The sequence below is a fragment of the Arvicanthis niloticus genome, chromosome 5 (genome assembly GCF_011762505.2).
Source record: "Arvicanthis niloticus isolate mArvNil1 chromosome 5, mArvNil1.pat.X, whole genome shotgun sequence".
Lineage (NCBI taxonomy): Eukaryota > Metazoa > Chordata > Mammalia > Rodentia > Muridae > Arvicanthis > Arvicanthis niloticus.
Window position 1 is genome coordinate 1,190,928 of NC_047662.1, and position 25,266 is coordinate 1,216,193.

A 25,266-nucleotide genomic window follows, 5' to 3' on the forward strand; every position below is an offset into this window, starting at 1 on the left:
GGCAAAGGGATCGTGGGTTCAAGGCCAGCCTGGGCTATACAGCAGACTGTGTTTCAAAAAACAAAAAAGGAAAACAACAAAGAAATAAACAAAAGAAAATGAGAAGGAGATTCTGGTAGCAGATGTGGTGAGACTTCTTGCTTACAGAGCAGGCAGAGTCTACAAATGAAAAAAAAAAAAAAAAAAAAAAGCCAGGAAGTCTACACTCAGCATTTCTCTGGTGCGTGAATGCGTTTGTGCATGTGTGTTTGCATGGGGGCCATTCCAGAGCATGCTCATTTTTTACTTCTCTATTGCTCAGATTTGCTAAAAATCTGGTCCCTTTTCTTTCTTCTTTTTGGTTTTCTGAGACAAGGTTTCTCTATGTAGTTCTGGCTGACTTGAAACTCTTGAACTCAAAAGACCCACCTGCCTCTGCCTCCTGAGTGCTGGGATTAATGACTGACAGTCAGTCATTTCTTTCTGAATAGAAACACAGCATGATGCTTCCCTTTGTGTAACTCTAACTTGGGAAAATATTGCAGACTCCCCATGCTGCTGAGAGAGGCAACAGAAGGCAGCCTGCTGAGAACATAGTTGTCTCTCCCCAGGAATCAACAGATTCAATGTCTCACAGCAAAATCTCCAAATCTTCTGCTCTTTGGTGGTTTTCTATAAACTGGAATGTTCACAGACATGATGGAGAGAAGATTACCATTTTTGTTGAATTTTTTTTTTTTTTTTTTTTTTTTGGAACACAGAGACACTAAGGCTGAAGATTAGAGGCCTGAATATCTAATAACAAGCATGCAGTACGCCATGATGGTGTTCGTGTGTGTCACTCTGGGTCCACTGCCCCACTCTTTCCCTCCCACCAATAGTTCCACCACCCACCGCATGTGATGAGCTCCAAGCCTAAATGAATTGGTCTTACACTGGGTCTACCATGACAGGGGCAAGTGGTACCAGTTTGCAGGCACAGTACTGGGCTATGCTCAGTACAAGACTAACTGCCTCTCACACTTCTCGGGAATCTGGCTCTGGAATGATCAGAGGCCTCTTACCATGTTTCTTGCCTCCCTTCCATTCTCCTTCATAGCGGAAGAAAGAATTTGGGTATACATATACACCATAGCCTGTGGTACGGAAAAGAAGATGAACGTAGTAACGGTTTGACATCAATAGACACAGATGGGGTCTGGAGTAGTCTGCAGGTCATTTCTCATCAGTGTCTTTAAATGCTCCACCTCGGTTAATTGCTCAAGATGTATGCTCCCTCTCCCTTCCTTGGGTTGTGCTACATGGATAAGTACAGAGGAGAAGACAGGCCTGGCCAGAAGAGAGCTAGGACAAAAGCTGACTGCAGGCTCTTAAGAGGAAGGATTCAAATGGAGGTGGTGAGGGCGCGGAAGCAGCGAAGAAGCTCAGTGAGGCTACAGCGAAGAGCCCACTCTGCTAGGGCCTTCACCATATTCCTGTCCCCACGGGACAAAAATCCACATTTACTCCTAAGAACTGCCTGGCCTCGTCTTTTATCATGCAGCTCTGAGACATCACACCCAACACCCATCTCTCAGTTCCTGAGATGAAAAAGCAACCCCACTGCTTTTTTGCCAACAAGTCGCAGCCTGGGACGGGAAGACAGTGTCACTAGTGTGGACTCTGGCCTCATATCGACCCTGTTTCTCCGGTTTTAGGACAATTTTTCATCAGACTACATTGGGCGGGCTCACAATCCCAGGCCCGGGGTGCTCACCCAGCCCAGCCTGACCTCGGTCCCTCTAACACAGGGCCGACTGGCTGTGAGCTTGCAGCCTGGACCACGCCTGTGGAGCACGCGAATGCGACGGAGCTCCAGCGGGGAGACGCAGCCCGTACCGTTTCGCGGCGGCAGCTTCGGCGAATGCCGGCGCGGCTGGAGCGAAGCCGGGTTCGGATCGCCAGCTGCTGCCATCTTGCCGCTAACGGTTCCCTAGCAACCATAAAGCTGCTCGCCATTGGCCTCCGGTTGCCATGGGGCGTGGCCAGGAGAACACAACATCCGAAGCAACGGCGTCGGATCCGGAGCCTGAAGACGCCAATGCGCCTGTGCACCATAGCGCATTTCCGCCAGCCTCATCCTTCCGCCGGGAAGCACTCCCGCCAACGGCCTCCGCGTCCATACCGGAAGCGGAAATGGTTGGAGCTTGGGCCCCGCCCCGCGGCCATCTTGGCGGCTGGAGGCGGCGCCGCGGGACGGAACGGAAGTGCCTGTGCAGCTTCCCGGATCCGGAGCCGAGCTCTGGCGGCCGCCCTGCCCGCCATCCTCCTTCCGCAGCCGTGAGGGAGACCGCGGCTCGGCTGCACCGGAGCTGCGAGGTGCTGGGGGTGGGCTGGTGGCGCGGACCTGGCCGGGCGGCACACCACCGCCTTCTTCTGGACTGTCAAGGCCATGGGCGGGCGGGCGGGCGGGCGGGGCCAGGCAGCGCTTTTGAGACTGGCGAGGGTTTGCCAGGCCGATCTCCGAGTGGGGTACGCGAGGGGATTGCTGAGCGCTGCCCGTCCCGGCCGCGGCTCGTCCCCCCAGTCGTGGCTTTGGAAGAAGGTGGCCTGCTGTTGCTCGCAGAGATCCGGGCGGCATGTGTTAGGTGGCCTCTTGCTACCTCACTACCGTCTTCGGTTTCGGGGCACACGTGTAGAAATTAAGCCTGAGCGCGAAGACATTACTGAATGGATTGAAGGGGTGCTGATTAAATGGTTCTAGATTATATGGTGACATTAAGGCAGTAAAATCCCCAGCCTTCCAGTCTCTAACCTCCAGCGTCGTGCAGATAAGGCTACATTGTCTTTCTTAGCTGGGTGTCAGTGCAAGAGGGCTACCTACCTTCACATTGAGAACCCTTCAGTGGCTTTTCTTTCTTGAGTCTTAATAATAGATACTATCCAGGAGGTATTGGTGCACACCTTTACGTGAGGCAGAGGCTGTGAGTTTGAGGCCAGTCTGGTCTACAGAGTGAGTTCCAAGACAGCCAGGGCTACTACATGGAGGAACTCTGTCTGGGGGGGAAAAAAAGACTAGAGACTATTTATATGTCTTGGAACTGCTTTTTTTTTTTTTTTTTTTTTTTTTTAAATGTGAGTTTTTTAAACTCACAATATGTGGAATTCCCTTATAAGTGCTCAATAGAGCATCAGTAAACTCATAGTCTGTCCCTTAGATCCAGGATGTATATTGGGGAACTGGTTGGGGTGGAAGTAGAATGTAAAGAAAGGACTGGGAAGATCCAAGATGATCATCCCCACCCCCACCCCCAAAGGTGGGAGGGGCCCATGGAGGGAAGGACTCAGAGAGGCAGGGTCTGGAAGGGTTGTCAGAAAGGGAACAACTCTTGAAGCATGCAGATGCTATTCCTTGGCCAAGGGCAGTGACCCTCAGATTCTGTGCAGAGAGCTTTCTCCTCTCTGCTGCATCCTAATTTAGAAGTGATGGATTGCAGACGCTAGCCAATCGACGGGCTCCAGACAAAGTGGAGAATGTTCTGTGTGTGGTACTTGTCCCTCTTAGAACAGTTTTTGGCTTTTCAAGACAGGGTTTCTTTGTGTAGTCCTGGCTGTTCTGGAACTCACTCTGTAGACCAGGCTGACCTCGAACTCAGAAATCCGCCTGCCTCTGCCTCCCAAGTGCTGGGATTAAAGGTGTGTGCCACCACCGCCCGGCTCTTAGGACAGTTTTTATCTTGCTTTTGTGTGTGTGTGAGACAGAACATAGAGCGATTTCAGTAGCTATGTGACAAGCACTTGTAGGTTGTGAGGTCCATCCTAAAACCAAACCAGGACCCTCAAGAAGGAGCGGGCAGTCTGGTCAGTGGAAATTGAGAGATTACTAGAAAGGGATTGGAAAACAGTTGTTACAGGAAGTAGAGTCAGTGATGTGACATGGAAGAGGTGGTCATTGTGGACAGCATGGAGGGCCTCCCTGACCTTTAGTCTGAGTGGAGAGAAGAGGATTGCAGCTAGAACAGCTGGTATGAGGACTGCCCTAATCCAGGAACAAGTCTGAAACACTGAGGGCTGGCACTTGCTTCACCACAGGCTGCCAGTAGATCCCCTTTGAGGAAGGCAGTGAGGTGCTCATTCCATTGTCCAGGTCCAAGCCCAAGGCATTCTTCAGCAGCTGTCCCAGGTCGTACCGCTAGGAAGTACAGGGCTGGGATTTGAAGCAGCAGTGCGACTCCAAAGTTCACGTTCTTAATCTTGCCGTGCTGCCTCGCTCAGGTTGTCATTGGCAGTGAGTTTAGTCAAGATGCAGAGCCTTGTCTGTCTGATAACCAAACTTGACTAATGTGGTTTTGGTAGGTTTTCTACGCATCATCTGAACCAGAGTTTTAAGCAGTTAGCTCAGCTTAGAGTACATACTTTAAAGGAGTAGCTCTGTCTTTTTTTCTTTAAAATGACCTCAGCTCACCTGCCCCTATCTCCTAAACTGGGATTAAAGGTGTGCGCCACCAGGCTTAATGTTTTCTTTTTGATATTACTCTTGTCTCAATTTAAGCAAAAGTGTTTTCGGGGTAAACACTGTAAAGTAAGGGAACATTTTCATATACTATAGGGTGAAGAATATGACTAACACAGCTTTCTTTAAGCTGGGCTTTGGCTTAAGTGGAATGCCCATTCTAGGTAGTACATTCTAATGTGGCCTCTACTTAAACGTGGAATCCCCCAGAAAGGGAGAACCACAACTAGGTCCTTCAGTTCAGTTGTGTGCATTTCATTTATGCACACGCCTGAGACCAAAGGGCGTTCTCAGTCTCCTGGGCAGCTCTGAGCACTGAACTCAGTGGATCCAGGAAGTGGCAGCACAATCACAACTCTTACTGCAGACTTGAGACTGTGGCCTGTGGGGCTGCTAAGAAGGCTGTCACATTATGTGGCCGCTGATGTCTGGTTCCAAAGGACTCCCCCAGGGCTGACACAGTAGGCTGGAGGTGTTGGACCTGTCGTCCTGCTGCCCTACAGTAGCATTTGCGAGCCTGGTTTCTTACCTGCTTTGGGAGCATTAAGACCAAGCTCAGGACTTGGCTGCAGATTGAGGTCTGCCTGTGTGTCCAGTCTTTAGAAGGGCATCATTTTGCACACGGTGAACCTGAGGCTGACTGAAGCTACAGAGGGTGTTGAAGGCCTCTCAGCTGCTCAGCACAGGTAGATTTAAGTCATACTTGAACTATAGTTTGTTTCTCCTCTTCACCCTGTGGGTAGCAAAGGAACCTTAGACAGGCACTACTCATAGATTTGAGAGGACCGGGATTACAAGATTTTTCCCTCCTGCTTTCCCTCCCTCCAGTAGGACTGATGACAGAGGCCCCATCACTTAGCAGTTTCCCTGAGTCTGCATCTGAAGAGCTGGATATCAAGCTGGGCCTGAGCTGCTGCCAGTCGTAGGGCTGCTGGAGGTCTGTCCTCTGTGAAATCAATGGTAGTGAGGGTTTTCTTGGCTGTCTGGGTTTTACGGTGAATTCTGCCTGGGATCCCAGCAGCATTTGAAATGGCCAGAGGCAGATAGGGTTGCCTTCAGTTGCCAGATAAGAAACAGGGACACGGATAGATGGGCTGCCTGCTAGTCCTGTTGATTGGGAGAGGACATGGTCCTGGGAGTATACATCCAGGGCAGAACATGGAGAAGACTGCATGTTTGGTGAAAACCCAAAGAAATGCTTTGGATGAAATGTCAAGTCTTAAAAAGTTCTTGATGGACTGGTCAGTGGAGGGGAACATTTTCATATCCCTGAATGCTTTTTATTTATTTTAAAAGTACTTTGTATTTATCTCAGTTACAGAATGTCTGAAGGGGACAGTGTTGGAGACTCTGTCCATGGGAAGCCCTCAGTGGTGTACAGATTTTTCTCACGGCTTGGACAGGTAAGTAGATTTGTAGATCATTAGTAGAAATATTTGGAAGGGAAGCTGTGACTCCTGACAGACTCTCCTGAAGGGTGAGTTTACTGTCTCACAAAGAGAAGCTAACCTATAGCTTGCCCTGGGCAGAAGCTTTTGCTTTCAGGATTTGGCGCCTTTCTTTGCCATGAGTGCCTGTTCACATGTTCCTGAAAAAGGTTAGGTAGAGGGGTCTGGACAGTGGGGACTTCCTGTTTTTGTTTTGTTGCTGCTGCTTCTCTTCCTCCTCCTTTAAAAATACTAAAATCCTTATATTTCAGTGACGTAGATGACAACAATTGTCCTTGATCTTCTCTTTCCAACCCTTTCCCTCAACCTGCCACCCGCATTCTGGCAAACCTCAGCCTTCCTTCACGCTCACATGTCTGTTGGGTGTTGTTCCCTGGGAGTCAGCCTTTCATGCTGGCCCAGGGAGATGTATGTAGGTCACGATGTATGGCTGTGTTTGAGGCTGTCTCATACACTCACTGTCTACAAGTCTGATTCAGTGAGCTGATATTATGGTTCAGTTAAAAACTTGCCACTTTTTAAAGAAAATATCATATGGCAATCTGTTGATTAATTATTGAAGCTGCTTGGTGGGTAGGTATACTTTACATAATTATGAATATTTAAAAATGCTTGTAATTAAAACTTATATTTCAGAATTAAGATGTAAAACATATCCATGTGTACATGAAATGCGTGTTTATAGAAAACCCAAGAGTTTCCATAGTAATGACTGTAGCTGCTTTGGAATGTGTAAATGCATAGTTTGGCTGCCAGCAGTCAAGCTGTGACCAGCCACTTACCAGTGAAGGCAGGTAAGGACAGTGGGCTGGGCAAGTGCAAGGTCCTGGAGTCTTAAGAGCCACATCTGGGGCTCAGAGAGACCCCTTGGGAAAATAGGCTTTGGGTAGGATTTGACCCATGTGTATTACAGCATGGGATACAGTATATGTGTTACTGTATGCACGTTACATACTGTAACATGGGTTACAGCATGTTACAGTATATGTGCCACAGTATGCATGTTAAAGCATGTATGTTGCAGCTTGAGTTAGGGTATGCGTGTTACAGTATGTGTGTCACAGTATGGGTTATAGTATGCATGTTACAGCATGCGACAGTGGGTTTAAGGTGTCGACTTGCTCCTCTGTAGCCTATGTCCTCCCTTTGGGTGAAGTTGATCTTCCCTGTAATGATGTTTCTGGTTAATGCTGCAGCGTAGTCTTTTATGCCGATTATTTTATGAAGCTTTTGCTTAAGAATTGGATCTGTTTCAGGTGTTATTGCAGATAAATCTTGGATTAATTGTAGTCAGTGTTTCATGCCAGTGTATGTTCAATATACATTATATATGTGTGTGTGTATATATATATATATATGTTTTATATATATATAAAATAACCTCTTGATGTTTTAACTGTCTCTTTAAAATTGAAGCCTGCTCTTTCAGAAAGTGCACTTAGTGGTACATGAGAGCTGTGTGCTGATGTACACCTTTTATTCTGCCTTTCAGATTTATCAGTCCTGGCTGGACAAGTCTACCCCCTACACAGCTGTCCGGTGGGTCGTGACACTGGGCCTGAGTTTTGTGTACATGATTAGAGTTTACCTGTTACAAGTAAGTGTGGTCTCAGCTGTCTTCATATTGTGCTGTCAGCTGGGGTGTTGATTGTATATCTCTTAGAGGACGTGGTCTGTAATCATTACTTTCAGGTGTGTGACCACCTGTTTAGAGAGGATTGGTAACAGTTGTCCTGACTTTATCATGTTCCTTACCTAGAGTTCCCTCCCAGTGTGTCCAGGCTAGTCTTTTGGGTAACAGACCCTGTGGTATCCCTCAGACCTTGTGTGACTCTGGGGTCACAAGCTGATCCCTGCATTCTTGACTGGAGTGTTACAGACTTAAGGTGCATGAGTGACTTGTGCACTCACCTGGGTCTGAGCTACTTCTGTGTGGCTAAAGAGGGGAGTGAGGACGAAATACTTAGGAGGGTTGGAGATGAGTGGGTTAAGGCAGATCTTCAGCTCCCTAGGCTGTCTGTGGACTCCTTGGACAGGTGGCTTTGACTCAGGCTTCTGTTTGGAGCTTGTTGCTCCCTTGTTAGACACTTGGTTTCCAAGAATTCTTTGCACACCTGGGTTGGAGGCTTTTCAATGTCTGTTAGTGCAGAGGAAGGCAGCTTAAAGATTTGTGCTGGCACATTTTCTCTGCATCCATGAAAGGTATTTCACATAAAATTAAAGTCTGGCCATCTATCCATCCATTCATCCTCCATCCATCCACCATCCATCCATCTAATATTTAGGAGGACATTAGGACATGAGGCAACACATTGATTTACTGGATTTATTGATGAATTCACTACTGTGAAATTCTTAAGTAAATGTAGACACTTATTCTTTATGGTTTTCATTTATGAATTTATTCCTAGGAGTAGACACAGTGCTGGTTTCGCATGACGGTGGTAGGCTACTCTCTAGTTTATGCTTGAAGGATTTGATCTGTACTGCATGTCTGAAACTAGTGTTGAGTTCATTGATACTTGGTCGATTCACTAGTGGAAAGACTGGACGGGCAGCCTTGGGATGTGGGTGGAGCAGAGCACACAAGATGGTTATACTCTGCTTTGAATCAGATTTGTGCCTGACCTGGCATTCCTTAAGGCTTGGCTTTGCAACATGATAGCATATGTGCATAATATTGACTTTTATGTCTAGTTTCTAGTTGTCTGACTTGAAAAATTTTTAGGCAGAAAGGTTTCCTTTATATGAGAAATACAAGCTTTTAAAGACTGGACTACAGGGACTCCCAGTTCTTTGTCTTCTCTGGAAAGCTGCCTTTGAAAACTTTAGATTTTTGCCAGGGATGAGATGGGATGGGAAGAGGTAGGGTACAGTGGTGGTGCGTGCCTTTAATGTCAGCACTATGGAGGCAGAGGCAGGGGCAGAGGAAGGTGGATCTCTGAGTTCAAGGCTAACCTGGTCTACAGAGTGAGTTCCAGGACAGTCAGGGCTACACAGAGAGATCTTGTCTCCAAAACAGAGAAAAGGAAAAAAAAAAAAAAAAAGACAGAAAACCTTTTTCTCTTGATTTCCTGGTTCTGGTTCTAGATCTCTCATGTGAGGTTACTATTTCGAGTGAAGTGTTTCTAATGTGCGGTTGTCTCCAGTTGTCTCCAGAGGACTGCCAGCCGCCATGTGTACAGTGACAGCTGACCTTCTGTTGTAGACTTTGTGCGAGCATGCTTGCTCACAGCAAGTTTTGAGGCCAGGAGTACACTTGAATGTTATTCAGATGTCTATCTCACATTAGCCTGTGGGCAGGGCAGTGAGTCTGTTGAGAGATTTTTTTTCTGCTGCAGCCAGTCCTAGTAGGGACTATGGCTGACTGTCACGCTCATTTGGCTAGACCCTAAAAGGTGTTCGTTGTCTGGGCCCCAGGTTGTCCTGGTCTTGTCAGACTCACAGGGTAAGCTGAGGTAAATGGTTACTGTGGAGCAGTCATTGTTTGTCACCTCACCCCGAAAAAACCGTGTTTGTGGTACAACAGAGCTTCATGGGTATGGGCTCAGCGAACTGGTTCCAGCTGGCTGGGCTGCTCATGGATGACGCCTTTCCTTCTCTTCCAGGGTTGGTACATTGTGACCTACGCCTTGGGAATTTACCACCTAAACCTTTTCATAGCGTTCCTTTCTCCCAAAGTGGATCCTTCCTTGATGGAAGACTCAGGTACAGCAGGGCCATTGGGTGCTGTCAGAGTGTTCTGTGGCTGCCTTTACATCCTCCTTGGGATAGTCCTTGGTCCTGAGAACACGTGGACCTGGGCTTGTGGTATTTATTTGTGACTGTGATATCTGACCAGGAGTACTCACTAAACCCTGTGCAGCTGTAGGAGGGGCCACTCTCTGTCTCCACTTTGCTCAGGAAGAAAGTGAAGCACTGGCTTTAAGTAACATCCAGAGTCACATGAGAGAATGAGCAGGGCACGGGGGTCTGCTCCGCTGCTCCCTGCCTCAGGATTCACTGTTGGGTACTCTCATATGACCAGAAAAATACAGAAGCAGTAAACAGTAGAGATACAGCTCAGACAGGAGGATCCTGGTTGCCAGGAGTTAGTACCAACTGAGGCATTGGGTGTGTGCCCTGGTTTCTGAGTTGAAATGTTCTTGGGTGTGGGTTTTTGTTGAGACAGGGTTTCTCTGTGTAGCTCTGGCTGTACTGGAACTCACTCTGTAGACCAGGCTGGCTTCAGACTCAGAGATCCACCTGCCTCTGTGTCCTGTCTTGGGTCTCTCCTACCATATAGGTTCCAGGATTAAACTCAGATCGTCTGGCTTGGCAGCAGGTGTCATGATCTGCTGAGGCGTTTCATTGCCACCTTGTACTTAGTTGTGATAATGGATTTCTGTGTATTCCATACTGGTCATAAACTCATCCTGCTTCTGCCTCTCAAGTGCAGTGTTAGAGTGTTACGTGGCCAACATTGTCTACTACCTGTTTTAGGTAAATGTTAGTTTGTCCTTATTTACACAACTATATAGTACAAGTGGGAAGTCTGTGTGATATCGAGTTTTTAAATTATTATTTAATGTACATTAGTGTTTTGACTACATGTATGTCTGTATGAGGGTATAGGATCCTCTGGAACAGGTATTACATACAGTTGTGAGCTGCTGTGTAGGTGCTTGGAATTGAACCTGGGTACTCTGGAAGAGAGTAGCGAGTGCTCCAGCCCTAAAATCTTTTGTTAATGCCCTTTAAAAGTGTGTAAGTCTTTTATTTAAAAATAAATAAATAAATTCTCGGGCCTGGAGAGATGTCTCAGTGGTTAAGAACACTAGTTGCTCTTCCAGAGGTCCTGAGTTCAATTCCCAGCAACCATATGGTGGCTCAAACCACCTATAATGGGATCTGATGCCCTCTTCTGACAGGAAGGTGTACATGTAATAAAGCACTCATATAAAAAGAAAATCCTTTAAAAAGATAAAAAGCCAGGCAGTGGTGGCGCACGCCTTTAATTGTAGCACTTGGGAGGCAGAGGCAGGTGGATTTCTGAGTTCGAGGCCAGCCTGGTCTATAGAGTGAGTTCCAGGACAGTCAGGACTACACAGAGAAACCCTGTCTCGGAAAACCCCAAATAAATAAATAAGTAAATAAGGGAAAAAGTCTCACTTGAGATTTCTAAAGCAGCTACTACTTTGTAGGTAAGTCAGCTCTGTCAGCTGACTGTGGACCTCACACTTTAGTTGAATGACGTCTGTTGCCATGTGTGAGGCGTACTGGGTCAGAGGCATTTAGGGAAGACTTCCAAGTGGGGGCAGAAATCCAAAGGTGAGAGGCAGAGGCTTTATCTCCAGTCGATGTTCTGCCTTCCAGACGACGGCCCTTCGTTACCAACCAAACAAAATGAGGAGTTTCGTCCCTTCATTCGAAGGCTTCCAGAATTCAAATTTTGGTGAGTTAATTTTTTTTATCGAATAATAAGATGTGTGTGTGTGTGTGTGTGTGTGTGTGTGTGTGTGTGTGTGTATGTATGTATGTATGTGTCTATGTCTTACTTTTGCAAATGTTGTAATTGTCCAAGTGTAGGGAATGTGGTGCTATTTTGGTAAACACGCACTAGGTAATGGTCATGTAATACAGTCAGGTCAAGTGCTTGGCTCATCCACCACCAATACTGAATGCTTCGTGTTTGAACAGTAAAGTCCTATTTAAGCCAGGCAGCAGTGGCACACGCCTTTAATCCCAGCCCTTGGGAGGCAGAGGCAGGTGGATTTCTGAGTTCGAGGCCAGCCTGGTCTACAGAGTGAGTTCCAGGACAGCCAGGGCTACACAGAGAAACCTGTCTCGAAGTCCTCTTTAAGGTATTTGGAAGGAAGTGCAGCATTGTTGCCCACTGCTCTTTCTCTTGTCTACACAGTGGAAGTCCTTTCTTTGCTGTTATTTCTTTAAAGTTTTTGTGGAAGATGCAGACCTGGTTTTTGTCCTAGTTAATGGTTTCTTAACAAAATGGGAATTTTGTTATGCTTTGTTTGCATGTGGTGTGCATCAATCTAAAAGGTTACATCTGGGCTGAACAGCCATGGGGGTGTGTCACAGGGCTTTCCAAGAGAGGTCATCACTTCACAGTGCTCTGTCTTGGGTAGCAGATCAGGCTGGTTCTAGAACGAAGGGTTCTAATAGCTGTTTTCTCCTGTGGGCACTGCTTTGGTTCAAGGCCACCCTGCACTTGCACAGAGCAGACATCCTGGGAGTTCATAGACTAGGGAGAGAGTGGTGAGAGCACAGGTAGGTGCAGTGTAGTGTAGCTCCTCCAAGGACCTTCTGTCGAAAGGTCGAAGCTGTGGCCTGCTGGCTTGTCTTTTGGACCAAATGTTCCCTTAGAGCCCAAAGGAGCCAAAGTCTTTGTTGGCTCAGTAAATTTAATGAGCAAACTGGGTTCTGAGAGTGTTTTCACTCAGCAGCTCTGGAACTGTGTGTAGGACACAAAGTGTTAAGAGTGTGGGGTATGATCTAGGAGAGGAAGCAGAAGGTACGTAGAAGCCCCCAAGGAACCTGGACTTTGTTCTGTAGTAAAAGAAGAGCTTGTGGGGTTTCAGTAGCACAGAACCTAACCAGCGAGGGGGTGGTGGCAGGCTGTGTGCTGTGGTGGGAGGCACTCCCTTGCACTCAGTCTTTCAGAGTCAGCCCCAGGGCCTAGGTTATTGCTCAAGATAGCAGTTCCAGGTAGCAAACTTGAGGTGCATTTGGCTTTAGCTGGGGTGTTTTACACTTTGTGTAAGCTTAAGAAGACAGTTTTCAAAAGACTAAGAGGACTTGGTTGTGCTTCAGTATAGTCCACACAGACTGACCTCACACTGCACTACGCTGATGTACTCTCTCTGGTGGCTGTAAAGGCCAGAGGAACGGTTTGACAGTTGCCTGGTGCTGCCCGCAGACCACACTGATTTCTCCCTTTGCTTTAAGGCATGCAGCTACAAAAGGCATTCTTGTGGCTATGATCTGCACCTTCTTCGAGGCTTTTAATGTCCCAGTGTTCTGGCCGATCCTGGTGATGTACTTCATCATGCTTTTCTGTATCACAATGAAGAGGCAAATAAAGGTAAAGATAGCAGCGCTGCTGTGCAAGCTGACCAGCCCAAGGCTGCAGTGTCCCTGGAATAGCATGCTCGCATTTAGTGCTAGCATCGCCTTCTCTGCGTGATGACTGACTTGTGCTCGGCTTCTGGCCGTGAGTCACACTGCAAGCCCTCTGTGAGAACAGAACCTTCCTGGAAGGTTGCTGGAAGCTAAGTAGGAAAGCCCTGCATAGGGCCAGGTGGCCTTGGGCCCCCAGTGCCTCAGTGGCTCCTTCTAGCTCATAGCATGGTAACCTGTGGTGGCCCTGCTAGAGCGTAAGGCACACCCCCATATTGGTGGTGTAGCGTCCCCTTCTGCTGTCCCCCGCTTTGTCCACAGAGGCTCATGAAATGCTTCCCTAGTGTTGGGGTTTCAGACAGGCCTCTAGTGGGTTAGAATGTGCCACCCACATTGTTGGCTTCTTGATTTCAATTGTGCTAGACAGAAATAATCGAGGGGTGCCTTTGGCTATTCGGGCCTAGGGAAAAGGGTTAAGCAGGAAACTGTTTTGAAGTAACTCAAGTTTGTTTGTGTGTTTGTTTTCCCAGCACATGATTAAATACCGGTACATACCATTCACACACGGGAAGAGGAGATACAAAGGGAAGGAGGACGTGGGCAAGACATTTGCTAGTTAGAAGCTGGACTGACTCTCACACGGACTCAAGAACGGTTTTGAGCCATTGTAACAATGCCTTTTTCTTCACATAAAGTAGTTGATTATGAGGAAGTTGAATTTTCTTTTTAAGAGGAGCCTCAATGATTTGTATCTGAAATATCAGGTTCTTGAAGAAACTGGCATTTAAACCAAATTGCATTGATTTCTTTTTCAGTGATGTTCATGTGTTTGAAATGGACAGATTGTAGTGAATCATAGGCTTGGGAGGCCAGGTGGGTGGCAGCCCAAGAGAGCCGGAGGGAGGACGGGAGTGCGGCCCTGGAGAGCTGCCTTCCTGACCCCGCTGAGGCCACTCCTCTGTGCCAGAGGGACAAGCCAGCCTGCTTCCTGCTGTGAAAAAGAATGTACTGCTTTGAGGGTGATTTCACAGAGCTATGTGGGGTTCTCATGCCAGTGTCTGAATCTCATCTCACTAGAGATGTTTCTCAAATTGGCCTCGATCATAATGACTCAAAACTCTGTTCTTAACTACCATGATTGCTTTTGAGGGCCTGGAATTATAAATATATATTATATTTTAATTGAGACTATTTTGACACTTTCCTTTGATACATAACATTTTGCTTTTGATTAAATTTGTTCTCATGCAACAAGCTCTTTAAGGAAACAGAACGGGCCAGAGCACACCAACCCTGGGGTTCATCGCATGGCCTTCTACTTTCTATGGGGAAAACAGAACCTACCACGTGTCAAACTTTTTGATGTGATAAAAATAATACTCTTTAAACATTTTTACTAAGTGACTTTTAAATCCCAACTTTATTAAAGAAAGTGTCCCTTGCTTGTGCAGCCTTCGTCTACACCACTGTCACTCCACTGAAGCACAGCTTGCTTGCCACAGCTATTGCAAGGCAACCACTGGGCCAGTTAGTACCAGGACAGCAGACACCACAGGTAAAGGACGGACAGAGGCTGTCAAGTACCAGCAGGCTCTTCAGTCCCAGGCTGTGACCTATTCAGACCCCACTCAGAGGTGTTTCTATCCATCCCATCCGTCTTACGGTGTTAGATACTGAGTAAGTCAGCTGCCTGGGTCTCCTTTGAGGACACTCTGATATTCCTTCTAGATGTCACGTTTTGTACACCTAACCTGTCATTTTCTAATGTTCTAAGTAAGTTTGTTTAACTATGTGAGCACTTGGGGCTCAAAGCCTGGATGTTTTTGTTTACATTCCCCACACTGTTTTCCTCGTCACTGACTAGACTCAGGTGTGTTGGAAAGAAAGTTGGGTCGACCTGGCCAGAGCAGTGTGAGTTCCAGTCAGGGTACTGCAGATAACTGTAGCTATGTTCCAGGTTCCCACAGACTTTCTCTTCTCATAGGCTTCGTGAAGCTACTTTTTGTCAGTCCTGGTCCCCACCTAGAGTGATGGGTCCTGCTCTCAGTAAGGGGACCTTCACAAGGAGCATGGTGGCATCAAACAGCACTGCTGGTGGCTGGGCTTGAGCCCTACTCACTGCTTGCAGACCAAAGGTTCTGTCCGTTGTCTTCACACTGTTTTATGAGATCTAGATCTACATCTCCTGAGGGTTTTTGTGTTTGTTTTTAGTTTTTAAGACAGGGTTTCTCTGTGTGACCCTGACTGTGCTGGGACTCACTCTGTAGACCAGGCTAGCCTCAAGATCTGCCTGCCTTTTCTGCCATCACCACCCAGCTAGAGCTTCTGTTCTTTATGTACCTTTTCTGTGGAATTTGTCACTTAAAGATATGCCAGGCTATCGCTGACTTGAATTCCTTTTAAAAGCTTGGAAATGTCAAATGGAGGCCAGAAACAAGCTAGGGACAAGCCGTGAGGGAGCTGGATTGGGCAGTGACATCGGCTAGGCAGGTCACTTGCTTTATCTGGCCTCCAAGCAGACATGGCTCACTTCCTCAGAGAACAGCTATCTTAGGGTGCACGGAAATTGGTTTATAGGAGAAAACTCACTCAAGCCAACTCTGCTGGGTTGGCAAGATGTTCAACAAGTAAAGTTGCTGCTTGTTTGCTGCCCACTCAGCCCGGCTGGAATCTGCTCCCTGAAATACATGATACAAACTGACTCCTGCAAGTTGTTCTCTGATCTCCGTACATGTGTAGTGACATGTGCAACCTAATGCACTTTCTAAAAATCTGCAACTCGGGGACTCCCTTCCTATCCACTAGGCCAAGATAAAGACCTTCATTCTCTATTTTTAAGATTTATTTATTATGTATTATAGTGTTCTGCCTGTTTGCTAGAAAGGGCATCAGATTCCAGTATAGATGGTTGTGAGCCACCACATGGTTGCTGGGAATTGAACTCGGTACCTCTGGACGAACATCCAGTGCTCTTAGCCTCTGAGCCAGCTCTCCAGCCCAGACCTTCATATGGGTTAAGTGTGTGGTGTTTTAGGAGGGGTGCTAACATTGGTGAGCCTAGAGTGCTATGCTTTGCTTCCAGCCTAACCTGAGCCCTGCCTCTCATAGCCGATGGTGGCCTCTTCTTTACAGACCTGAGTAAAATACCCTGAACTTCTGGAGCAGTTCTCAGCTGTGTGGCTTGGGAAGGGAGGGGGAGCCCACTGTCTCCAGAGACTGAAGAAGCCATAAATTACGTGCCACAGAGACTCCCATCCCCATATTGAGTTTTCCCCACTTGCGCCTGATCCCTTTCTTTCCAGGTAACTGTAGTAGCTTATGCGACAAAAGAGCAGTGTGGAGGCTTTATATTTCTGTGCAGCCACTGTTCTGAGGAGAGACTCTTCCATGAGCTTCCACCCACTTCTTGGAGCTGTCAGCGGTAGTGCCTCAGGTAGACCAGCTTCTGGGGTGGGAACTTCTCCCGGCACAAGGGGCACTCTGTCTGCAGGGCAGGGTATATATGTCACGTTGGCTGTGCACTGTAGCTGGCCCTGATCTCCAGCACATCTCCTGTTCTACATACATGCACAGCTGTGAGTCAACCAGAAAACAGCCCCTCCCAGGGTTTTGAGTCCTCGAGGGGCTGGGCATGGGACAGTGCTGACTCGGCATAGCTGTGCCCACCCACACTCCCTCAGTGTTTATGATCCCTAGGGCCTCTCCTGGGCTTTGCCCTTTGACTGAACCTCTGCCATACCTTCCCAGCAACCCCACCAGTAAGACACCAGGCTGTGTGTGCTACTCTACTCCGTCCCTTGTAGACCTTCCACAAGGTCTAACGCTAGACGATTCCTAGTGCTTCCTCTCAAGAGAAAAGACTTGCTCTGCCATCTACGAGAAAGCAGGGTGCACAGCACCCACTATGCAGACTGCTGACTTAGCAGTGTGAATGCTTGTGTTTTCTGTACTGTGACCCAGGACACACAGCCACATAAAGTTCCTTCTCGCTTGCAGCTAGGCTTCTGGCCAGGGCTGTAAAAGTAGCTGGCTGGCTAGACATGCCAACCAGGGCCCAGCTGCTTATATGAAGCAGTGTGCTCTGGGCACCTGTCCTTCTGGAAATGGTTCAGTGGTGCACAGGAATAATTTGGCGTGTACACATGTATTCGCATCCTAAATGTATGGAGACGGTAAGTGTGACCTGATCTGTGCACCCAGCATGTGCCAGTCATCTGCTCTCAGTCTAGTCTCAGGAGGGGAAGGCTGGGAACTTCAACCCCAAGTATGATTCATATCTCACAGAGCTTTTAACAAGATGCCCACCTCTCCACCCCCAACTCAAGAGGTTTGGGAGGTCAGGGCAGTATAACTGCCACGGATCACAGGCCTGGGAGTGAGCATGCATACCTTGGTGTTGCACCACTCAGTGATGCACTCCCAGCAGAAGAGATGGCCACAAGGTGTAGCCGTGGAGTGTCTTCGTTCCTCCAAGCATAGGGTGCAGAGTGGGGTTCTGCACACTGCTCTGTCCTCAAGGGAACTCCTATGGAGGTGAGTACACAGGTGAGTACACCTTTCACAAAGTCAGGGCAGGGCGTGCCAAAGTACCTCAAGTCCCTGCACACCTGCGGTGGGACAGATTGCGGTGCAGCCTCCACTCCTTCCTGGCTCGCTGTTTCTGCCTGAAGCTGTACAACTGCAGCCCCATGGACAATGCCAGATGCAGCAGGGAGACAAGCCCCAGCAGTCGGTAGCTAGTGCGAGCCCTCTGGTCCTCTCCAGGCAGCCAGCGAGTGCGGAGCTGTTAAGATAGGTAACCTTGGCCATCGGGATCCCTTAGGACCTGGCCTCTTGTCTGCTGGAGTTTATGTTCAACCAGGCCTCCTCATGGCCGCTGGCAGTGTCCCAAGAACAAGAAGCAACAGGGAGATGGATTTAAGTAGTGACTGGGAACCCTAGCTATAGGGTGACATTTAGGCATTAGCAGCACAGACAAGAACCAGGAGGCTAGATGGAACAGGAGAATGGGTGAGGATTCTAGAGCTGTCTGGACTACTACAGAGGAAGGGAAGGAGCCCACTCAGTCATGTCTGCTGCCCCATCTTTAGTTTGTGGAAACTGGACTTCCTGGGCCTTTTAGGAAAATATAACTGAACAAACCCTGCTCGTTCCCAAGAGTTTCAGTTGCAACTTGGAAGCAACACTTGGCTGTAATCATGTCAGCACAGGTCCCCAAATATGCTGCTCAGAGGATCCCAGCCTGTACACCAGTCCCCTGGGCATGGCTACTTACATAAGTGATCCCTGCTAGTCTCTTGGCCAGGTGATAGAAGGTACCATGAATGTAAAACCAAGCCACATGGAGCCGATGGAGGCAGGCAAAACCCTGTCTCAGGATAAAGACTGCCCGCTGGAGAGCCTTCCTCTGTTGTTCAGTCAGGGTGGCTGCGTGGTGACGCACCCAGCGCCGAGCCCCTGATCGGCTGCGTCCTCCAGGTAGCAGACTGCCCTGTGACGCCCGGGAACCATCACCATCAGCTTGCAGCTCCTGCTCCAGGGGCAGCAATGCCTTGTCTAGCAGGTAGGGCAAGACAGCATGTAGTGCAACCAGCACTCCTCGGCGGAGCCTGGAGGGCACGCGCTGCTGGGATGGGTCCACTTGAATGATCCCAACATATTCCTCTCCGAGGGTCTGGTAGCCTGAGGATTAACACACAATGATGAGGGTCCAGGGACAAGCTCCTAGGCTGGCCTGTGTCCCCCTCAGCTTCACCAGTCACCCTGAGACCTAGCCAAGGCCAGCACAACTTCTTGTTAAACCCACTGTGGCCTTGCTATGATTTCACAATGTCACAGACTGCTACTCTGGAATAGGCTTGTGTCCCCTGTCAGTTCCTGCTCCCTTCAGTCTTTATTCTGTTCCCTAGTCCTTCCTCTGCTGAACCTCTAACCCCTGTCCAAGTGATGGGATCCAATCTTGTGGCTTCCTTTCTTCCAGACGATGGCTCAGTCCTAAGTATCAGGCATACATACCGCTGCTTACCTGACACTGTTACATGGAGTCAGATAAAAAGCCCCCAAGCCTACCCACAGCTTGAAGCTAGCTTCTAGTCCACCCTGCAGAAGATGAAGCCTGACTTCCTATTCCTGAGGCTAGACCTGTGGTGTACCTTGTGCTCTTTCCATGTGTCTCACCATGATCCTGCTGGTAGGCCATAGCAGCCTCTGTCGCTCACAGGTATCTTGCAATGCCTCACACCCCATAAAAGGAAAGGCCCACCCTACTGAGAGAGGCCTCCAGAAAGTATCTAGGTCAGTACCCAGTCTGGCCAGTATCTTCTTCCCTGAGACCAATGCAGGTGATTTCCAGGAGCTGCTCAGTTTGTTGGGCAGCCTTCACCATCCCCTCCAGACCTGGGTGGATTGTGGGCCCCTCAGTGCCAGGGACCTGCCAAACACGGATACCTGCAATTGTGGTGAGGCCAAAGTAGGCTATGTCTGAGAGCAACTCGATCTCTTTCCTCCATTCCAGCCATTTCTTCGCACCTGAGAGAAAAAAAAAAAATTAGCTTTGGAGAGGTGGAGTGGTTTACTTAAGATCACTCCCCACAACTCGCAGGTGGGGGGACCAGTAAAGTCCACATCAAGGCCCTTCTAGGGCAACTTGCCCTCAACAACTACTCCCTTCGCCTCCTCTGCTGCCCTGGTTGACCTGAATGACTCCGAGACGAAGACCACCTCCTCAGAACACCCAACTGTAACTGTCTTGAGTCAGGAACTGTCCTAGAGCCATGGGGGCCCAGGAAAGTCTACGTGGTGCTAAGAACATTAGCCAGAGGCGACCTGTTTGCTATCAAACCTCAGCTCTCTGAAACCCAAATCCCTGCCTGTGAGATCCACGAGTCTAGCTGGCTATGAGAGTAATAATTTTAGGTCCAACCTGTAGGGGCGTTTGGGGAGTAAATGGGCAAATGCTTGAGAAACACTTTTAAAGCAGAGACCTGCAATGTGTTCAGCAGTGTGTGCGTCTGTTTTGATCCCCGCTTTCCAAACAAGCTTTGGAGCTGCCGCCTGTCTGGGTGCCCGGAACGCTCACCCGCTAGGCTGTGCAGCGCTCCACCCGCCGCGCTCCGCAGGCCTCCCAGGTAGTACTCGTCCTTCTGCGCCGCCCGGATCACTTCAGGGGCACCCGCCTGCGCCATGGCCCGAATCCGAGAGCTCGCACCGCGCCGGCGCGCCTCGTGGGCGGAGCCTGTGACGCTCGACGTGCCTCTGTCGTGAGGCGCAGGCCGCAAACACCAGGAGGCCGAAGGCGGGGCCTAGGCGTGACATCCGTGGAGGCGGAGGTCGGGGAGGGGCCACGATGGGTGGGCGGGGTTACGCGGGGAGGGGTGTGGTCTGTGCTTGGAGGGTGGAGCCGCACAGTAAAGTGGCGGATATTGACGGGACGTGGTGGATACCTAGAGGGTGGGACCCCGAGAGAGCGCAGCCTCTCAGATGTGTTTTTTGGCCTGATTCAGGTCAGTTTTCTGTCAGGAGGCACGTGTCTCTGGACTGCAGAAGTGGACATTTTAGGATAGTCACATCCAACGGACTACTGAAGTCCCGAGTTCCCGTTTGGAGTTCCTCCCGCTGCCCATGCCCGGGTTTCCTCAACTTGGGTTGGGCAATCCCAGAGAATACCTTTGACCACTCCCAGGTGGCTCATGCAGAGGCACAAGCTTCTGGCCAAATCAAATATGACAGTTTGAAATTCAGATTCGTGCTCGCATTTAGTATATGCAGCACATATACTAAAATTGGAACGATACAGAGAAGATTAGCATGGCCCCTGTGCAAGGATGACACGCAAATTCATGAAGCGTTCAGCCGGGCAGTGGTGGCGCATGCCTTTAATCCCAGCACTTGGGAGGCAGAGGCAGAGGCAGAGGCAGGCGGATTTCTGAGTTCCAGGCCAGCCTGGTCTACAGAGTGAGTTCCAGGACAGCCAGGGCTGCACAGAGAAACCCTGTCTCGAAAAACAAACAACAACAACAAAAAGAAGAAATGCAGATTATTTGAAGGCCCAAGGCTGCTTGTGTGCCTGGAAGACTTTTTCTCTTCAAACTCAGAGGCTCATTTCTAGCATTACCATCGGGTATATAGCCTGTTTTATGGTGAATGCCATAGTAGCACGAATCCCAGGATAGTTACACATGCAGAATCTTTAAGTAAAAGAGAAATTTCAAAATAGAGTAGTGTATAGCAAAACAGTTGCCGCAGTAGGGAAACCAAAGTGTCCCCTCCTGGACTACTCCTTACACGTGACTGAATTTTTGGATTCTCTTCTCTCAGTCATGGAGAACAGGACCAGAATCGTTATTCAAGTATCTGTTGTTCCCAGGGATACGGCCTAAGTATCTCTCTCTGTGGGCTCAAATCCCAGGCACAGACCTCGGTTCCCGGTGACTTGACCCTCAGGTTGCTCCTTTGTGGGCTGTGGCTGTAAGACCCAGGATAACCAGCAGGTGGAGCCATCAGCCCATTTTTTCTACTAGTTTAGGCAGTTAGCGACTATTAACCCAAAGAGATCATGCACAGATGGGGGAATCAAGAGGTCTTTCAGTGAGGAGAGAAAGTGGAAGGGCAAGATGAATAGTGACATCATTGTAGATCAGTTCTCTAGGTTCTCAGATGATTATATGGCCTTGAGTCACCCTTTGCTTCAATGTTTCAGGGTTCCAGAACTCTGAGGTGGTAGAGCTCTTGCTTGCAGAAGGGGCATATGCCCTTTACCACCTCCCTTTGCCACCATCTTGCCTGAAGCATAAGGATCCTGAGCCTGAGCCTTGTGACTTTCTCCTTGTAAACTCTTCCCCCTGTTTCAAGGATGGAGGCCAGAAAGGTCAGGCTCCTAACGGTTTTAGGGAAGGCACCAGAGGTGTGTCAGAGTGCTTGACAGTTCTAGTCCTGTCTTACACTCTCCCATATCCACCTCCTGGTCTGCTTGAGGGCCACCCCAATCTGTGAGACAACCATAATTCCCTTTTGTCCACTGTAGTGAAGTTCCCTGGGGACACTGCACTGAAGAGTCTCTGGGCTGGGCTTTGACTGCCCCCCTTGGGGCCCTCACTAGCTCTTTGAGGGACCAGGTGTGGCCTGCACATTCCTTCACTTGGTGGGCCTCAGGTTTCTGAGACCAGGAATAATGCCGATAACTAGCTGGTGTTTATTGAGAGCCCATTATGCCAGCACTAACCACATGGATTGCATGGGCCCACATAGAAATGCAGATAGATCTGGGACTGGATGGAATTCTGCATCTCTGACAGGGATGGAATCCTGCATCTCTGACGACACAGGAGCTTCTGGAGCAGAGGTCGGCGATCCTAGAGGCAGTGTTTACAGTTTTGTCCCTCAACAACTGCCTCTAAAGTCATACACACTGGGAGTTTTGTTGTCCAGTCTGATGTCCTTTGCCAGGGGTGATAGCTGTGGCCACTCTGTTTTCTAATTTTATTAAATTAAATTATGTTTATTGTGTGTTTGTGTTATATGCATGTATATATATGTGCATGTTTGTATGTGTGTGGGCATATGTGGATGTGTGTGCATGTGTGTGTGAGTGTGTGCATGTGCACATGTGCATGTGTGCTTGTGTGTGTATACAACTGTGTGTGTGTACGCTTGCGAGTGTGGATTCTTGCAAGGATGATACCTGGCATCATCCTGGATTGCTCTTCCACCTTCTTCTTTGGAGCAGGGTCTTTGAATCAAACCCAGAACTTAAACCCACATGGCTAGCTAGTCCTGTTAGCTAACTTACTCTGGGATCCTCTGCCTTCCAAGGTTGAAATTTCAGGTGGGCCACCTCATCCATCAGATGGCTCTAAGGATCTGAACTCTGCTCTTCATACTGGTGCAACAAGCATCTTATCCACTGAGCTCTATAGCCAGCCCTATCTGAGAATTTTAATATAGTTTTGTTGATAGGGAGGCCAGGGATGTCCAGCAGATGGCTCCATTCCATCTGCTCTGTATCCTCCCCCAGCCCCCAGGTTAGACTTTCCAGCACCACCTAGCTGACTGATAATGAACATGTAACTCTTAGGCTTTCCTTTCCCTGAGTGTCTTTAATTCCTTGCAGACTCTTCCCTCTGCCCCTAGCAGGGATTTACCACTTTGGTGGTTGCTGTACACATCACACCTGGGACGAGGCTTGCTACAGGGCTGCCAAACAAGAAAAGTCCATTTCTCTACCCGATGTGGCCCTGGGGTTGTACTGCAGGGTCCACACCTGCCTTGAGGCAAGGGCGTTATCAGATGATCCTTTAGAACCCCTACCTCAACTGTCATCTGGTCTCCTGGGAACCAGAAGAGGGACAAGTCAATGCTTTCTCTGCAGGAATGGGGAGAGGACTGCAGCCTGAGTCTGATGGGTTCTGGGAGGTCTGCCCCACCACTCGGGGCACAGAGCAGGGCTGAGTACTAGGCTTCCTTAAGCTTTCCATTGCACCCTTTAACAGCAAAGGATAGAGGGACCGGGCAATAACCCGCCCTGGGAGTAGCTCACGCACAGGGACATGACTGTTAGGGTGGGGCCTGTCCTAGGCAAGAGGCCCCTCTACAGGAGCCACAAACCTGGAAAACAGGTTCCTCCACCCAGGTCAGGCAGGCTGGAGGCTCAGAGCACCCCAGAGCCAGCTGCTCTGGTTGCTGCAGATTGGAGCCCTGGAGGTACTGTGGGCACCAAGAAAGGGTGGGGGTACTGGGAGGGAGCGTGAGGCCCCAGAACCGAGCCTGGAAGGCCCTGTCTGGTAAGCAAAGATCTCTGGGAGCCTCCTCCTCTTCCCCCGTAGGCTCACTAGTGAGGGTGGGACTGGTGCGGGAAAGCTAAGCCCTTCTTGGAGGCTGTGTACCCTGGGAAGGGACCCTGAGAAGTTCTGGGGACACAGGCAGGTGGCTGGGATACTGCCCTTACCCAGCACCCAGAGTAGGAGGTGGTGTGTTTCTGTGCTGGCCCTAGAGACCAAAACAGAGCCCCGGGGATGGGGAAGAAGGAGCTCGGTCCTGGTGGCCTTAGCTCAGGTTGGAGGTCGGTGTAGGATTGAACCCAGGTCTGTTTGGTTTCACTCACATACAGCTCTTTGTCTGCAGATGGAGTGGGTGGTCTAGCATTGGGCAGCAAGACCTCACTGGCCGAACGAGGAGTCTTCACGCTGTGGCCATCATCCTGAACTGTGCAGGATAGTCAGAGTCCGACACAAAGGTTCCCAGGAAGTGGAGCTCTGGAAAAGCCTTTCCAGAGGAGGAAGGAGCCTCTGTCCTTGAGGACACAAACGCATGTAGCATAAGGTTGGTGGACAAGTTGTGACTAAGCCAGGATACAGGCTGGCTTTCTAGACCCGGCTTATAGGATGGAGACCAGGAGGGTTGGCCACACTAAGACAGTATAGGATGCACTCTAAAGAGTGTTGATCTCTGCCCAGTGAGGCCTGAGGGAATCTAGACTGGGAGCAGAATGTGCCTGGAAGGTTGGGGCCTCTTAGGCTCTTCCTGGTCAGGGTTAGGACAGTGTAGCTGTTGGAGGCCTGAGGCTAGAGGCTATCATGAAGCTCCATTGCCCTTACACAGCAGCCTCCTAATATAGAAAGTAGAATGTGGAGCAGGAGGCATTGGGGGGCAGGAAGGGCCAGGCACCTGCACTTCAGGCGTGACTTCTTCATGTTTCCTAAGCCTCACCTCTATCACCTGTGAAACAGGAGGATGGAGGTTTTAGCACCTTTACTGTAATATATACCATTCAGGAGAATAAGCATGGATCCCCCTCCTGGCTCAGGGTCTGCTGGGAAATGGTGGTTGAGTAGTAACAGCCTTAACAGCAGGCAGGGATCTGCCAGCCTTTATTAGCATGAGTCTTACGAGGCAAGGTCGGGATCCAGAACGCCTCCGTGTCCACCTCTGTCTGCTCCAAGCCAGGGATTATCCGAAAGCTTGTCACATGTAGACAGCAAGACAAGCAAAAAGCTGCCCTGCGGTAGTGTGGAGGCTTGTGGTCGGATGAGGGGGAGAGAACTTAGTTCTCTGACGGTCCCTGAACTTCCAGAGAGATGCTGTGGGAGGCTTTCTTGGTCTTAGATATGGCCACAACTGGTGGGCAGGCACTGTCTCTGGGATGTGATGGCCTTGACGGAGACAGATAAGAGACTCTGGTTTGGGCCCACAGAGTGTAGTTGAGGTTAGCCACCGGGATTCCTCTGAGAGCAGAGA

At 49.2% G+C, this 25,266-nt stretch overlaps 4 protein-coding genes and 1 pseudogene across 7 annotated transcripts in view; 3 read left to right on the plus strand and 2 right to left on the minus strand.

Moving 5' to 3' along the window:
- Morn1 (MORN repeat containing 1) overlaps nt 1–1,989 on the minus strand; it is a 59,772-nt gene extending 57,783 nt beyond the window's left edge. The window contains exons 1-2 of one of the 2 annotated variants that reach the window (XM_034504084.2): nt 1,858–1,989; nt 1,044–1,115 (exon numbers count right to left, since the gene is read on the minus strand). In XM_034504084.2, coding sequence (XP_034359975.1) covers nt 1,044–1,115; nt 1,858–1,933 — 148 coding nt within the window. In that variant the 5' untranslated portion in view covers nt 1,934–1,989. The remainder of the gene's footprint in view (nt 1–1,043; nt 1,116–1,857) is intronic. The other variant, XM_076933599.1, reaches the window with a different exon arrangement.
- Nucleotides 1,990–2,186: 197 nt separating this feature from the next.
- Rer1 (retention in endoplasmic reticulum sorting receptor 1) lies at nt 2,187–14,223 on the plus strand. Of its 3 annotated transcripts, none has more exons than XM_034502039.2 (8): nt 2,196–2,337; nt 5,300–5,408; nt 5,787–5,874; nt 7,412–7,516; nt 9,528–9,627; nt 11,275–11,353; nt 12,865–13,000; nt 13,566–13,829. In XM_034502039.2, exons 3-8 carry the CDS (start codon nt 5,794–5,796, stop codon nt 13,653–13,655), a joined length of 591 nt encoding a protein of 196 aa, XP_034357930.1. In that variant the 5' UTR covers nt 2,196–2,337; nt 5,300–5,408; nt 5,787–5,793; the 3' UTR covers nt 13,656–13,829. The 3 variants fall into 3 exon arrangements, with proteins under 3 accessions (XP_034357929.1, XP_034357930.1, XP_076789715.1); XM_076933600.1 differs by having other exon boundaries at nt 2,199–2,337; nt 5,303–5,408; XM_034502038.2 differs by lacking the exon at nt 5,300–5,408 and having other exon boundaries at nt 2,187–2,337; nt 13,566–14,223.
- Nucleotides 14,224–14,436: 213 nt separating this feature from the next.
- Nucleotides 14,437–20,273, minus strand: Pex10 (peroxisomal biogenesis factor 10). The gene is made up of 6 exons (XM_034502037.2): nt 20,114–20,273; nt 19,483–19,563; nt 18,311–18,717; nt 17,643–17,818; nt 17,425–17,560; nt 14,437–16,519 (listed from the first exon to the last, which is right to left on the minus strand). The coding sequence occupies exons 1-6, from the start codon at nt 20,217–20,219 to the stop codon at nt 16,451–16,453; spliced, it is 975 nt and encodes a 324-aa protein (XP_034357928.1). The 5' UTR covers nt 20,220–20,273; the 3' UTR covers nt 14,437–16,450.
- Nucleotides 20,274–20,779: 506 nt separating this feature from the next.
- Nucleotides 20,780–20,893, plus strand: LOC117709776 (U6 spliceosomal RNA; annotated as a pseudogene).
- A 2,765-nt stretch (nt 20,894–23,658) lies between these two features.
- Nucleotides 23,659–25,266, plus strand: part of LOC143433752 (1-phosphatidylinositol 4,5-bisphosphate phosphodiesterase eta-2-like) — a 56,286-nt gene continuing 54,678 nt past the window's right edge. The window contains exons 1-2 of the mRNA XM_076933602.1: nt 23,659–23,733; nt 24,154–24,351. The gene's annotated coding sequence lies outside the window, so the exon portion shown is untranslated. The remainder of the gene's footprint in view (nt 23,734–24,153; nt 24,352–25,266) is intronic.